This window comes from Myodes glareolus, chromosome 14 (genome assembly GCF_982192425.1).
Source record: "Myodes glareolus chromosome 14, mMyoGla1.1, whole genome shotgun sequence".
Lineage (NCBI taxonomy): Eukaryota > Metazoa > Chordata > Mammalia > Rodentia > Cricetidae > Myodes > Myodes glareolus.
The window spans coordinates 42212984-42229398 of NC_142039.1; the positions used below are offsets into that span (position 1 = coordinate 42212984).

Below are 16415 nucleotides of genomic sequence, written 5' to 3' on the forward strand. Positions count from 1 at the left end.
ATTAGAAAGGAAGACTGGATCTCTAACATATCTGGTCACCTCTCCAGGATCTGTCAACTAAGCCAAGAGTAGAAGCCAGAAGTTACCAGTGTCATAGGCACAAGGTTCCCAGAGAAATTCGACACAGAAGGTAGCTCCGGGCGAGTCCCTGATGCCTCGGGCACCATCACTTGGCAATGCCAGGCATTCCTTAGGCACACGCTACTCTCTGTGTTGCATAGCTGGAGGTCTAAATTGGGAAATCTAATCAGCTGTGCTTTGGAGGCTTTTCTTCTTTCTTCCCATGAACCACGTGTGTATTAGACTTGATCAGGCTCACTGGGCCGATTCTGTTAGCCAAAACATCGGCTAAAAAACGCTCAAGAAGGAGAATGACATAGCCCTGCTGTGGAAAGGGACACTTGTCGGTGTTGCTGAAGTTCAAACAGTTTCGTGCTACCAAAAATAAAGCCGTTCCCATAGCACCCGCAGTACTTCCTCTTTCCTGCGGCGCCCCTCACTTACTGGGCTCCAGACCTCAGGCCCCAAGCAAATCGAGAGATTGCTGGGCCTTCCTCTGTGTCTGCACCCTGGCTCAGAGCCTGCTGCTGAGTTAGCCCAGCAATTCACTGGTAATAGCTGCCATTTGTATTTAGGAGTACTCTCAATGAAGAGTGAGGGGAGGGGAGGGGTCAAGCTGCCCTCTAAGGAACCACTCCTTTCTCTTTTTCTATGTCAACAAATTTTTATTTAAAGGATTTTGCATGTCATTCTTTCGCTGCCTATTGAGGTCACTTAGCTCCTTCCAGGCAGAAGTCAACATTTCAAGACAGTGCTTTTCTAAAAGAACTAAATTTTAATCCAGGCACGCTGTCAGCCCACGTTTCTTTTATCTGGGCTTCTTTTATCTCCACTTGAGTAAAGAACATATTCATGACTTCAAAGTTCTCCATCTGAGATATTACACATCTAAGAAAGACCCCCAACGACAGCGCAATGGGATGACAGTATTGATAACAAGGCTCCTACTTTGAACATGAAGCCTGGAATTGAAGACACGTGACTTTCTATAAATGGATGATGTTTGTTTTGTGTTTTTTTAACATTGTAGATTGGCACATCCTACAGACTTGAATGTGATATAAGAATGAGTGTGGCCTAGATTCCTTCATGTTAAGACAAGTGGAGAGTCAGAAATTGAGGGCCAGATCATCTGTCCTAAAGTGGACCATAAAGCGTAAACTGCTTCAGGAGCCATGGTTATCTGCTGACATGAAGAAATGCAACCGTCTCCTACTAGTGACGTTCCCATAGTGTCCCTGCCTCCATGGAACAGATTTGTGCTTCATTATTGCTCTGGGTGAGGTCACAAGAATGCTCTTGAGGGTGTAGGGATGCTCTGAGCAGTGAATAGCATCATCAGAGAGAGCAGGAACTAGGAAAAACCCATCCCTTCAAGAATGGGGATTCTGGAGATCTCGGCAGGGCCGGTGAATGGAGATGTCTCCTGGAGAGTTTGGACTGGGTCCTGAGATACCTAGCTTCTGGTGTGTGCTCTTAATTCGGTTGCTCTGCTGGACACAGTTTCCCTGTCACTTGAACCACACAATCCCTACAGGATTTCATTCTGTCTGTTTGGACCTGCAATGTCTGGTCTCTAACTGTTGCTGTCTGAGGATGGTCTATGCTAGGACCTGCGGAGGCTACAAAGTCACCCAGCATAGATCCCAGTCCAAAGGAGAAAATGACCTTGTATTCATGGTCCCCATCCTCTGCACACTAGCTCCCTTCCTAGGGATAAAAGTCAAGGAAGCACCTTGCTAAACCTGCCTCCTTCTTCTTTACCATTTCAGTTCTGCCCCAGGTTGTGGAGTTGAACACCTCCAAGGTGAAGCTAAAGAAAGCACCCCAGGGAGCCCCCTCATGCCGTGCTCAGTCCTTTGGCTCTCCCCTGCTCCCCACCGAGGACAAGAAATGCAACACTGTTTGAAACAATCACACTTCACACAGTGCCTGCAATATTATTCGAGGTAGAAGTTTCTAGGCATCTTGAGATCAAACTCTTAGGAAGTTCAGAAATGACAGGACAGGAAAGGGACAAGAGGCCTGAGGGAAGGGATAATAGCCAGGGGCTTTTCAACTGAGCATGGATGAATAGATGCTGCTGTTTGGATGTAGGCAAAGGCTCTTTGGTTGGAGGTATCCAGGTTGACAAGAGAAATAAAATGATGGAAGAGTCGAGCACGACTTCAGAATGCAGCATTATCCATCTTTCATCCGATAGGTCTGGGACACAGTGTGCAAGGCAGAAATGGTCCCTGCTCTGTGAGCGCCCAGATTAGTGACAGAGAGACAGGAAACAAGTGAAGCGGCAAAGAACAATCGGTGCTTTGGAAGACGAGGGATGAAAAGGATCACTAGAACAAGGATGTCCTAAAGATGCTGGTGGTCAGTGAAGACCTAGGGAGAGGCCGGGAAGGTTTAAAGAGGTGGACAGAGGCTGGTGATAGCTGGCGATCTGTCAAGGACAGACCAGCATCTTGTCAGCAGTGGCGTTTTGATTATTTTTCTCGTTGCTGTGATCAAATACCCCAGTCCATGGATGGAAGGTGCTAGCCACAGTTAACGCTGGCCTTTCCACTTCAGTTAACTTATCTAGAGAATCCTTCACAGGCTTGTCCAACGGCCTACTGCCTAGGTTAGACTGATGATGAAGATAGCACGTTTGATTCTGTATTCCAAATGGGGAACTGAAGCAGAATTTGAAGCCAGAGTGGTTACCTTGTTTATAGTTTTAAAGGCTATGGTTTCTGCAGTGTAGATATAGGTTGTTGTCTATCACTGCCTAACAGATCAGCAACATACAGCTATGTACAAGAACACACAGCACTGGCCCACATTCCACTCATCAATAATACAGCCTCAGCCTCACTGTGTCCTCTGAAGAATGGGAGCCATGAAGAATGCCTCCCTATAGCCCACGTCTTATAAGATATCCAAACCTAGTTTGCCTTTGCATCTGAAGTTGATTAAGCTAGGTCGTTTTGGACAAGTTATGCTAACTCTCTTTAACCTTAGTTTGCCCATCTGTAAAGTAGGAATCAAAATACTGAAAGATTATAGCCAGGTGTAAACAACCCCATGGCCAGGAGATAAGATCATCATAAACTGTATGTTTAGTATTGCACGGATTGATGCGTTAGGAACTTCTGCACTGAGCAGAACACCGTAAAGAAACATACAGAGAACTTGCCCTCTGTACTAGCATGTTGTGCCATGTAGCTGACCTTTTCCTCCTGGGAAGGAATGCCCACATAGGAGGGTGGGATGCTGATGGGAAATATGTTGAGAGAAGGGTAACTGGACCAGGCAGCCGGAAAGGACAGACTGTCAAACCCCTTGGGGCCCGTGGCAGAGAGATGAGACCGGGGCTCACCCTTGGATGATCTCTGTAGTTGCTGTATCCTTAGGTAGGGTATGATTTGGCTGCTTGTATTCCAGGCCTGAGGATGTTCCAGTTTCCCGATGCTACCTTCCTGGTCCTTGTTGATCAAGGTTTATACTTCTTATTCTAATGTCCTCACAAAGTGACTGGATCTCAATTTGGAAGGTGATGAAAGCACTTGTGGAAGAATTTAATTTTATTAATTATAATAGCACAATTTATGAATAAGGTAGTTTGACCAATGAGGAAACTGAGTCCTGGTGGGGATTGCGTACTGAAGGATAGAGGTAGAGTCCATCCTTTCTCTCTGCGTCCTTGTAGACTCCTCTCTCATACCCTTCACTCACACACACATTTCTTTTTAAAATTGGAGATAGGGTCTCGTATCATAGCCTAGTAACCCACGCTGGCCTGAGATTTGCTATATCTAGCCCCAGCTGGCATCCAACTTGCAGTAGTCTTCCTGCCTCAGCCTCGGGTTGCCAGCACACTCAGCTTCAAAAGATCCTTTTCATGGAACGATTTTGTCTGGCAGACCCGCCAACACTTGGAAAGCTTTATGCATAATTCAAATCTACACAGGGGGCTTTAAAAGACAAACAAAAACCTTGTTTCTCCCCGTCATTGTGAGATCTCTGCCCAAACAAACCCTTGAGTGTAAGCAGAGGTCTTCCCCAGATGGGAAGTTTAACTCCTGCCTTGAACCTCGAACTCACTCCCCAGCACTGCGCGAAGCCCTCCCCCACCTCATCGTTTGTAATGCACTGCCTCGTTTGAGATCCCCAAAGAGCTGGCTGCACAGGTACTCTTGTCTCAGCTGAGATCTCCTCTAACGCTCCGAGTCCACGGGTCTCGCTCAACTCCCCTGAGGCGGAGTCCTCCGAAGCCGCGCCACAAGCTAGTGCCCCAGAGCCTGGCGTGCGGACGATCAGCAGGAGGCAAGCACCCAAGCGCAGCCAGAAGGAGTCGGGCTGAAGGGACCATCAAGCAGCTGTCTCCACCCGGCCCTCCTTCTCTTCCCTCCCCGCGCGGGTGACGCGCCAGCCCCCGCGTGCGCGCCTCCCCGCCGCCCGCTCCGCCGCCGCGCTCGCTCCACGCTCCGCGACCGCGCGTCCGCTCGCCCCGCAACTTCACCCGGCGCCGCGGCAGCTGGAGCGACGCCTGAGCGCTGGGGCCACGACTGTCGTTCGCGGCCCTTTCCCTGTCGGCTGAAGGAACGGGCGAGCAGCGGCTGTCCACGGAGCCAGAGGTGCAGGGCAGCGAGGGGCGGCCCGTGGGTGCCGAGGCGGTACATGCCACCCGGCACTAAGCGTCTCCGGGCACCAGGAGCGTTCTCTGCAAGTAGGTGCATGCGCCACTTAAAGACATTCTCTGCGTCTGATCTTGCTTTCACCCAGATGAGGTGGATTTGTGGAGGGGTGTCCTGGGCTTGAATGAGCCTGGAGTATTAAGAACCCTTGGTTGTCCGGGCTTCCTCGGTCCTGGCGAGTCTGATGCGGGCGGGGAGGACAAGGGAAGTTGCTGAGTGAGAGGAGCCACGCACAGGCAAACCCGAAGGGTGTCCCGGACAGTGGAGGAACTGGTTGAGAAGGTTTGAGAAGCCTGTGGCTGCGCAGGGCTGGGGCTTGTCAGGGGACAGGGGATCACTATGACCTAAAAGACAGGAGATAGGATCCCGAGTGTGAAAATCCACGGGTGGGGTCGTGGGTGAACCCCTGGCTATCCGAAAGACTTCTGGGCACCCGACAGAGATGGGTGATCCAGCTCAGAGGAAAGATCTCTATTTCCAAGGGCTTCGTGTGCCTCCAGACTGAGCAATAGAGCTTGGCTGGGACCCAGCTGCTTCAAACTGGCCACGTGAAGCCGGGCAGCGAGAATGGGGAAGAGGGGCAAGACAGAAGAAATGTGTTGTTTTTGATGCTAAACTGTGTTTGGAAAGACTGGGGAACGAGGTCACACCTGGGGACACTCCAGCCCTAGCAGGTGTCTGTGGTACAGAACGTGGCGACGGAGGCCGGTTCTGTAGCCCTCCTGCTTCAGCCTGTCACCTCACAGCGCCCTCCCACAGGTTCTTAGGCAGCAGACCCCTCTCTCCGTAGAAGGGAGCAGGCGTTGAAATTCGCTAAGCAGAGCCATTCAGGTGTGAGGAAGTGACAGGACTGTGGACAGTAACAGCTCTTGAGTGAGTGAGAAAACAGGGCAAAATCTCAGAAAGCCGGCGGGTCTGGTGGGGTGGGGGTGGGGCAGAGTAGGCTCCTCTGCCTGATCTAGGGGGTTCTGGTCTAGGGGACACCGAAATGTGGCATGAGTGACTGTGAAGAAATGTCAGGACTTGAGCCAGGGAAGCAATGTGGTTGTCTTAAAAAACATTATCAGCTGCCTCTCCTCCTGGCTCCCCTTGCAAATATGAGCACCCGCCCATTGTTTCCTGACACAGTCATTTCTTCCTTTTTGGTTTTGTTGTTTTTGTTGTTGGTTGATTGGTTTTGTTTGGGGAGAGTTGTTTTTCTGTAGGATTTTTTTTCTTTTGTGTGTGTGTGTGTGCGTGTGTGTGTTGTGTTTTGTTTTCGGGGGCTTTTCTGTTTTGTTTTTTTGGTCAGGTTTGCCTAGCTCCTCCTCCTTACCCTCACCCCAGGATTCCTACTAGCCTACTTCTCTTAGAGCAGCCTCTGAGACTCCCATTCATAAGGCTGAGCTCCACCAGAGCCTCCTATCTGCCATTCACAGCAGGAGAGGTCAGGGCACAATTCCTGTGGCGATCTAGCATCCTCAATCGTCTCCAGTAATTAATTGTAGCCACCCTTCCTCTCTGGGAATAAAGTGCAGGGGTGTGTGTGCTTGGGTGAGAGCAATTTGAGAAGACCTCCCCCTTTCTCTGCTGCTCAATCCAGCCTCCAACATCAGAGCTCCTGCCTTCTGAGGTCCCATTGGTGGAGATACAGCTAGCCACAGGGTGACTTTTGCCCTGGACATTAATACATTTGCCCGTCCAAAAGTTGACTGTACCCAACCATCTGAAAAGGAACATTGGAGAATCTGTTTAGTCAAAACATATCACATGTGTTGCTTTTCCAAAAGACCCCCTGAGGGTGTTGTTGCTCTCTTCCTCTGACACTGTCATGTGAGATGTTTTTGCTATGCGTGTTTTGTCCTCAGTATAAATATAAAGACATGCCCAAGTAGAGAGAGCGAAAGCTCAAAGTGTGCAGGAGGACTTGCCGGGCATCCTGATTACCCAAACACAGGCTCCAGAAGTGGTTCCCGTCCTTTGGTTAATTACAAAGTAGAGGTTGATTCCAGCAGAGAAGGGACCTGTGCCCTTTCAGGGGTGAAATGTACCAAGTAGGCCAGAAGGAGGTCTTTATGTCTATTGTTTGGGTCTTGGAAACTATACCTATAATAGCACCCGGACTTCATTCAGTCTTTGGAATGGGGTCCTGACAGGTGTGATAACCAAATCTTCCTTCCCTGACGTGAAACTACCCCACCAGGATAGAACTCAGGGCTCACCTACAGTCTCAACCATGTACCTCCTTCTAAATACCACTATTTTGTCATTCTCTTTCTTCCTGCCCCCTCTCTCCAACCCGTGGTGTGTGTGTGTGTGTGTGTGTGCGTGTGAGTGTGTGCGTGCACGCGTGTACGTGTGTGTTGTGTATGTGTATTCATTCAGCTGTTTTCTCCACCAGTCTTCACCTTATTATTTAAGGCAGTCTCACTAAAACTGGAGCTCACCAATTCAGCAAGATGAAGTGGCCAGAGAGTTCCAGGATTTTTCCCTGCCTCTGCATTCTTGGCCCTAAGGTTACAGGCATGCACCACCATTCCCAGCTTTTTACATGGGTACTGGGAATCAAATGCAGGTCCCCATGCTTGTGTGGCCGTCTCCGTAGCCCCTCTCTGTTACATTCCGAGCTTGGGTACACCCCCCACCTCTGTTAAGAGAGCCACAGAGAAGGGCAGCTGTGGAGAGTGGACAACATGACTTTCAGATTCCCCATTTAATGATCAGAGCTTCCTTACAATGGCCCTTTGGGCTTAAGGGTTTGCAAACAAGCGCTTCATCTCAACAGTCAAGCATTCAGTGGGTCGGAAAGATTAAAATGCACGCTTGCTTTCATTCTGAAGAGAAGCAAGAAGCCTGACCCCAATTTCTTGCTTTCCTTGAAATTAGGAGTGGAATTTAGGAGTGGAAGCCAAAGTTGCTTTGTCTGCACAATGGGTGCTCCTCAGGCAATGGCAGACTCGGTTTTCCATCCGGGCTTCCTGTGCCTAGCCCTGAGCAGGGCTTCATGCTTGCAAACGGATCTTTTATCAGACTTATGCTCATGTACCAAGGAAAGCTAGGGGCGGGAGGGGGAGCTTGTGTTTGAGGCCATTCAACCAGAAAAGAATACCAACTGAAATCAGAGGATGGGTCAAGGGAGTAGGGTGGGGGTGGGACGAGGAGGGACAGACAGGCAAGTAATTGGTTCCCCAAAGACACCCCTCAGCGTGGAATGGTGTCTTAGGGCAGTTGTCATGTAAACAGCTCACGATGTGATGATTAGGAAGATTTGTTCAGAAAGAGGAAAGGATTATGAAGCTGTACCTCTGTATCCCAGCGGAGCCCTGCTTTGAGCTTCGTTCCTCTCGGCTGTCAAAATTGTTTTCTGTTTCTCAAGACAGCATCCTCCCTCTGAAAACCTCATTGTTATAAGCATGGGAGCCTTCGTGGGGACTCCATGGAACAATCCATCCTATATCTTGAATGAGCTAATTCAGAAATACCCAGGAGTCCTGGTCCCTCTTGTGCGCCTCCCCTCTGAAGCCACAAGCTTCCTCTCTGGGTTAACGGTCTTTGTTTGGTTGATTTGGTCACAGTAGGCTTATCCCACTTGGGTTGGAAACATTCCCTGAAAATAATAGATGTTTTTCTGAGTGTGGCATCTGTCTAGGAAAGATCTGTTTACTTATAGCTCCTGGAGGGTTTTCCCGCCTTCTGAGGAAACCCAGACTGCCAGGAAGAGAGGAGGTTGGTCCAGTTTGTTTCATTGTTCTTTGTTTACAGCACGGATGGGCATGGCGTGGGGGCGGCTTTGAATGCTTTCACATTCATTACGCTAATGAAAAAGGAAATTAGAATTTTTTTTCACAATGAAATGAGATGCAGTATTTCTATGTTGTCTTCCATAAGACCAAAATGAGCTCCCAGCCAGAGCACGAAGTGAGCCTGAGACAAAGGGAAGAGCTTTCACACTCTCTCAAACAGTGTAAAAAAAACATTTACACTGCCCTAAAATACATAGAAGAATTGATTGACAATTGATTCTGACGTGGATTTGTTTAAATCCAGTGTTAAGTAATTTAGAAAAATACTATTTTTTTTTCTCCTGCATATGCGTGTGCTCCCTGAGCTTGGGATCTTGCCAGAGTGAGAGTTCACCTTCAATGTTAACTCAGAAAGTATCAATTGTAGCTTCCAGGAAGCGCAATCCAGCAGAACAGAAGGAAGAACAACCGGGTGACGATATGACATGGTTTGTCCCGTGAGTTAGTCGGTTCTTTGTCATAATAAGAAAGCATCAGATACAGGGCACTTATGAAGGAAAGAAAGACTTATTTATTTAGCTCACTGCTTAGAGGGCTAAAAGTCCGGATGGCCTTATAGAGGGCCTGGTGAGCACCTCTTCTTGTCTGTAGCACCTCACGGCAGATAGTTCTCTGATAAGCAAGTATTAAGAAATGGAGGCGTCTTGAACCAGAGACAGGGAGAGTGTAGAATGCCACTCAGAGAACATGCTCCCAGTTAACCTAAGGATTTTCCACAAGGTCCTAGCCTCCAAAAGTTCCACCACTTCCCAGGAATGCCCTTCTGGGATCCTAGAAGGACACAGGAACCATACTTAAATCATAGCCCTGAATATATACATGATGTTGTAAGATAGCTATTGATAGCAAACCCCCTCCCTTTCACTCAGAAGCATTTGGGGTTTGGACAGGAAGAGGCTGATAGCCCGAGGCAGAGAGCTAAGGTAAGTCAGGGAAAGCTGTGCCTTTGGGAAAGATGAATGGATGGGAAAGACAGATTGCAGAGTAAAAGACTAGGGAGCTCCCTGAGGGCTCCAGGGCGATGTTTGGTTTGTTCCTGTGCCCTTGTGGCTTATACCTACCCAATGGAGGACGTCAACTCCTAATTCCCAACTTGGGAACCTGAATTTAAGAGCAGGAACCTAAAAGAAGACAGTGAAGGTCAGAGCGGTGAGAAGGCAGGCCTGGCAGGGAAGGCCGCCTGGGAACAGTTGTGAAGTTAATAACAGCGATATCAGAGCAAGGTTGGGCCACGGCCACGTTACAGAACAACTTACATATAGACGAACAATGTCTCTTAACACTCTCGTGTTTGTACCTCTCTTTGGGCTTAGTGCTACTGGCTTTCCCTTGTAGCCCCGGGAGTTCTCTGTTCCTTCACAAGTTGATTGTTCCAAAAGGAACCTGAGGAACAACGGCTACATTCTCCTCAGCTTGTCTATGCAGGGCTTCATCCTTCAGGAGTGCTCTTGAAAGGGAGGCGAGGGAAGGAGGAGGCAGAGCAAATGGGGACTGATACCCAGAGCCAGGACAGAGTCCTGGCGCTAGGCCAATTCCCAAGAGGTTAATCCTCACATGGCATTTGAGTTCTTTAGTCTTCGCAATGCATGAAGTTCTTGAATGACCTTGACCTTAACAATTTCTCTTCCAGTTAATGTGTTCCCATACTGGGTGCCCTCTTGAGTGACAAGCTCAAGGCTGAGCCTTGAATGGTGGGGTCATACCATACTTTTCATTCGTAAGGCTACTGGTAGCATTAGCCATGTGGATATGATCCATGTTCTTCATAAGCTGTCGTCCAATTTAGAATTGTCTTGGTGATGCTTCAACCTCAGAGACAACTGGAACTTTGGAAAGGGAGAAGTGGACTCCAGGGAACAGACAGACACACAGGGAGTCCAGCATTTGCCAGGGTTAAGTTGCAGAGAGGAGAATCCAGTCAGCAGAAAGATCCTAACGTCAAGGTGGCTTGCAGAATTATCTGGAAAGAAAGCCAAGGAAATACACACAGGTTACACTCTGTAAGCCACACCTGTAACTGGGCTATAAATGCCCCTACTGTCTGATTTAGTATCAAGAAGCTGATTTGAGTGAGATGCCATTGGCGGGCTGGGGGCTGGGGGGGTGACTACCAGGAAGCCACCAGAGAACAAAACAGATTAGTATGGTGGCTGGTCCAGAACAGTACGTGCAGTAATGACTTTCTCTCTTTCAAGATGTCCATGCCAAATCTCTGGGCTCTACAAATCCAATTCCCTACATGACAAAGGAGGCTTTGCCCATCCGACTAAGTCAAGGCTTCAGCCGTATCCTGGATTGCCACCTAGGCCCAGTCTAATTAATTCAGTCTTTAAAAGCAAAGAAGACAAAATGGCTCACTGGATGGAAGGTCGGATCCAGAATGATTGCCTTTGAGGTTGAGGGAAGGAGGCCTTGGAACAGGAATTCAGGAAGCCCCTCGAAGCTAGAAGCGGTAAAGAATCAGATTTTCCTATACAGGCTCCAGAAAGAAACACTGACTTGCCAGTGCCTTGATTTGCTTCTAGGGCTATAAGCTCACAAGTGTGTGGTGGTGTTTGATGCCACTAGCTTTGGTATCACGGTCACTGGTTACAATGACCATAGAAAAGGAACACCCACATCCTCCTACTCACATCTACCTTCAGGGTTCAGAAGAGTCTAATGGAGGCTCCTCCTGCAGAGGAAGGGTTTAGCTGCAGAGGATTCTGGGAAATAGTATTTCCAGTTTCCAAACTTCGATACAAGAAGGCACCCTAAAGGCTGGGGGCAGTGGCCAATGTGACATTGAATGCCAACCAAGCATAACCCCTGCAGCTGCCACAGGAAGTCGTGAGGCTCCTGAAAGCCTTTGGTGGATATGTCCGGCACTATCCTTCAGTGAGGGACGGTAACATTTGGCAGAACACAAGTGGATGCCTGAGATTTTTTTAGGAAGTTTAACAAATGTTGCTAAGTCATAAAGGTACAATAGGAGTGGGGAGGAAGGAGGCTTCAAATAGCTGCCCAGAGAAGTTACTGTCCAGAGAGTAAGCATATTGGGAAAAAAAATCGTATATTGGGGCCAAGTGTTGACTTGCCGTAGCTCTTCCCTGAGTCGCCAGTGTGGATGACCTCAGCATTATCTTCTTCCCCGTAAGATTTTCCTACAAAGGATCACTCTGATGCTTCTCTGAAGGAGAGATGAGGGTCTATGTCTGTCCTTTCAGTACTGTAACATTCCTGATCAATAGAGAATATGACGTTTTTAGTATCTGTTGTTGTTACTGTTGTTGTTATCTGAGGTCTCACTAAGCACCCCAGGGTATCCTACAGCTCGTTCAAGGCCTTGACCTCACAATCATCTTGCCAACTACCTACCAGTTGGAATAACAAGAGTATACTCTTATGCCTGGTTTAAGAATAGACCTTCTGAAGTTGGAGCGATGGCTCTGTGGTTAGGAGCACTGGCTCCTCTTCCAGAGGACCCAGGTTTAGTTCCCAGCACCCACATGACCACTCACAACTGTCTTAACTCCAGCTCCAGGGGATCTGACACCCTCACACAGACACACGTGTAGGCAAAACACTAATGCACATGAAATAAAACTAAATAAAGATTTTAAAGAAGAATGTATCTTCTAAGCCCAGATCACGAAATGTAATTTTGCTTGTTTGTTTTTGTAAAGAATATCTTACTATATAGTCCAGGCTGGCATTGAGCTCACTCACTGTGTAGCATGTTGGCCTCAAACTTGAGGCAATCCTCCTGTCTCAGCCTCCTGGGTGCTGGGATTGCAATTGGCACCACACCTGTCTTTAAGAGAAAATTCGGTATCTGCTCTGTCATCTGGAACGGCTGAAGCTGGGAGCCAGCATGTGAACTGTCTCAGCTGAACCTACCTTGCTGTGAGGAAGCCCAAGCTAGCTGAACACATGGGCCTTAGACTTTGAGAAGAGAGAATGGGGTCCCAGTTAGCCATAGCAGCCCTGGCTCTTGATGTTCCATGACCTACTGCCGTCTGACTGATAGGACCTGAATCCAGAGCTGTCTGAAGTTCATGACTCATTGCGATTGTTTCAGGCCACTGCGTGTGTGGAATGACTAGTCACCTAACAATAAATAAACTGCATAGTCCTGACAAATGCAGAATGAGTCGGTGAGGACCATAGCCTTTTGCTGTTCTCAGATGTCTTTAGTGGGGTAGATAACAGGACAGTGGTCCACGGTAGAACCAACCCAGCGCTAACTTCCATCCTTTCCTCCAGTTCAATATTGGCTAAGAAACTCATTTTTCTCCTTTTTCATCTCTTCTCTCTCTCTCTCTCCTTCCTTCCCTCCTTCCCCCTCTCTCTCTTTCCTTCCCTTCTTCTCTCTCTCCCTCTCTCGCCTTCCTTCCCTCCCTTCCCCTCCCTCCTTCCTTCTCTCTCTCTCTCTCTCTCTCTCTCTCTCTCTTTCTCTCTCTCTCTCTCTTTTTTTTCTCTCTCTCTTTTTTTCTCTCTCTCTTTTTTTTCTCTCTCTCTTTTTTTCTCTCTCTCTTAGACAAGATTTTACCCTAGACTCCAGACTGGTCTCAGACTCACAGCAATCATCCTGCCTCAGCCCCCAAAGTGCTGAGATTACAGGTGTGAGCCAGGATGCAGGACTTCACTCTTGAATTTTCCATGTGGAGCAGATAGTGTGCTTTGTGGTTAGTTTGCTGGGGAGGGGCAGCTGGAAGGTGATGTTGTCCTGGAGGAGGAGTTTCCATCCAGCCAGTCTAACACTGAATCAGCAGATTCCAGGGAACTTCTTGAAGTTCAGCTTCCCCTGTGGAAGGGCTTTGGGATCATCCTCAAACTAGGGGTCCTCTGAGGGAATGGAAAGAAGAGGAGAAAGAGGGACTGGAAGTGACTTAGCCCCAGAGGCAAATCCTCAGGCTGGTGTCACTCCCCCACCAGATGTGCTGATTTTTCCCCTTTTCTGTGGCTTCTGTTTATGCCTGCTTCCTTGATGCCTGAAGTTTGATGTTGCTCAACATTAAATCCAAAGTATTGTTTAGAGTAGTACACAATATAATAATCTGAGTGAAGAGACTTTCGGCTTTATTTGAGTTTCTTACAGTTTATGATACTTACTTCCATTGTCCCATTTACTTTATTTTGTGCGGCATGGGTGTGTGTGTGTGTGTGTGTGTGTGTGTGTGTGTGTGAACATGCAAACATATATGTGGAAGTCTGTGGAAGCCAGAGGCATCTCCCTCATCTCTTCTGCAGTTTGCTTTTTGAGACAGGGTCTTGCACTGGCCTGGCCCTCATTACTAAGCTAAACTAACTTTCCTTCAAGACCAGGGATCTTCCTGTCTCCACCTCCTCCTTGCTGGGATTACAGGCACAGAACACCACACATGTGAGTGCAGGGGATTTGAACTCAGGTCCTCATTCTTGAACAGTAAGTTCTTTACCAACTGAACCATCTCCCCAGTCCCTTCCACCATTCATCTCAACATAGAACAACCCAGTGATGTAATATCAATGCTGTTGCTTTCAGAAATTAAAAAGTGTAAACCACAGTCCCCGCACTTAGGAAGTGAACGCAGGGGATCAGGAGTGCAGTGGCAACCTCAGCCACAGAGGGGACTGGAGGGAGTTCAGGGCCAGCCCGGGGCATATGAGACCCAGCCTCAAGAGAAAGGTAAAAGGTAAATGGTTTTGTCCAAGATCTGAATGTTTGTGTGTAGAAAACAATGGGTGGGCACCCACTCTAACTGCTCCCTGAGGCTCCTCCACCTCGCCCTGCCCACCTTACTAGCTTGGGCAGCGAGAGCCTGGCTAAGCTAGAAAGAGGAGGCTGATTTGTTCTGCCCGCCTTTCCCCCACAAATCTCAACTGTGGCCAAACGTCTAGAGTGGGCCTGAGATGACCGTTTTTATCTGATGGTCTCAGAGTGCTGTGTTCTATAAAATGGTGGAAGAGGGGGTCAGGAATTGCTCCTGTTCAGGCTCCCATGACATAAAAAAAGAAAAAAAAAAGTTTGTCCTTTGAATCATGTCGTCTTGCTCTTTGCCCTAAAATAGGACAGTGACAACACGTGATGTTCTTTTCGTCTGAGGGTCACTTTCTTTTTTGGGATCTTCACCTTCGGTGTGTGTTTCTCCGCAGTGAGAGGTTTCCCAGATGTTTTCTTGTTTGTTTTGCTTTCTGTTGCAAAAAGGAAAAAACATGGCTCTTCTCTCCTGTGGAAAATAGCCACAAGAAGAAGCTAACGGGTGACATTAGATGGCTCCCTAAGTGTGACCATAGTTGTCAGACTGGAGATACTAAGTGAAAGATGGGGTGGGGGTGGGGTGGGAATAGTACTTTCTCCTTCAGTCTTTTATGATCTAGTTGGGAAGAATAAATCTGACTAAACCATGCATAGGCGCTTTTATTTTTAAAAACTATTTTTAGTATTAAGTTATGTGTGCCACCATGTGTGGCAGAGGATTGTTAATGTGAGTGCAGATGCCCTTGGAGAGGTGAACAGGCCCCTGAAGCTGGGGTTACAGGCTATGCAAGCCACCCCGTGGTGGTGCTGAGAACCTCTGGTCCTCTCAGGAAGAGTGTGCACTAACTGTTGCGCCATCTCTCTGGCCCCCATGTAAGTTTCCATATGGCAAAAATAACCACTCAGGATGCAGAGGAAGTATGGTCACCGCAGTTTTGATGGTCAACTTGGGCTATACAGCAAACCCCGCCCCCAAAAAAGGAAAGAGAGAGAGGGAAGAGGAGGAAAAGAAAAGAAGGAGGAAGGGAGCAATAAATACAAATCTTAAGTGACAGCTTCGTGCATACATATTTCATGTTGAATGTTGACACAAATCCTCTTCCATGTTGAAACAGCCAATCTAAATAAAAACCTCATCTATAATATCAATAATAATAGCTATCATTCAATAACATTTCTGATGCTCTAGATATGTGTATTAACTCATCAAGTCTTCATGATAAACCTGCAGGAATTGCTTTCACCACGTGATAGATGATAAAATTACGGCTTTGCAAGACTACTAAAATGCAGGCAGCCCAGTTTTAAACCTAGGCCAGGTGGGATCCAAGTCCAGGCAATGGCAAGGAATATAAATACACAAAGCCTCCAAAAGCAGAGCTACGGTTCCCACAGCAACTAGCAGTCAGCCGGGAGCTGAGAAAGCCAGGGTTCTCCCACGTAGCTCAGCTGGGTTGTGACTGTCAGGTCTTTCGTCTTGGCAACTTAAATCTCAGACTGTCCATGTGGGCTGAGATTCTCTGGCTTTTCTAGAGTGTATTGCAACCACGGAGAAGCTTTTCCACATTATCAAGGGGCTCAGTGCCTGCAGAGGTACCCCCATTGGGAGTGAAATGGGCACTTTCTCTACTACATTGTTGACAGTGTATTCTGGGAAACAATGCCACACTGGTAGCACCTGACTGACAGTCTCTCAGATGAGCCTCAGAGATCTGAACCAATGCAGAGCAGGAGGGGGGAATGGAGGAAAAAAAAAAAAGAAGAAAAGAATCATTCCTTTCCTTAGGTGGGAAGGTTTATTATCGGCTCCATGTCCTCATGTAGAATATCCCTTGATCAATTCTGTCTTAATTACTGAATGTAGGAAAACAAGACCATTGTTAATTTATGTGGCTTTAATTTATGCATCAGAGCATTATACAGGATAATTACCTGCAGTCGAAGAAAAATGAATACTGTCAAATCTGATTAATACACGCTCAATTTACCCTTCTGTGTCTTTATCCAAAAAGATTTAAAGTAATAACCAACCTAAATGATATGCAAAATAAAATTGGGTTGTGAAGCAGAAGTATTTTCTGGTATATACCCTTTGATTTGCATCACAAATAGAGTTCTCTGATTGAGACTGACTAGATTTGAATATTATTTCTAGAACAATAGCTGTGATTCACCAAT

General features: G+C 47.6%; 1 protein-coding gene across 4 annotated transcripts in view; it reads left to right on the forward strand.

The window, feature by feature from the left end:
* Ripor2 (RHO family interacting cell polarization regulator 2) overlaps positions 1-16415 on the forward strand; it is a 111165-nt gene that overhangs the window by 19600 nt on the left and 75150 nt on the right. Inside the window, exon 1 of one of the 4 annotated variants that reach the window (XM_048428165.3) lies at positions 4560-4765. The exons of the other annotated variants lie outside the window; for them this stretch is intronic. Within the exon in view, the coding sequence (XP_048284122.3) occupies positions 4717-4765 (49 nt within the window). The 5' untranslated portion in view covers positions 4560-4716. Of the gene's footprint in view, positions 1-4559; positions 4766-16415 lie in introns of those variants that run through there. 4 annotated transcript variants of the gene reach the window in all.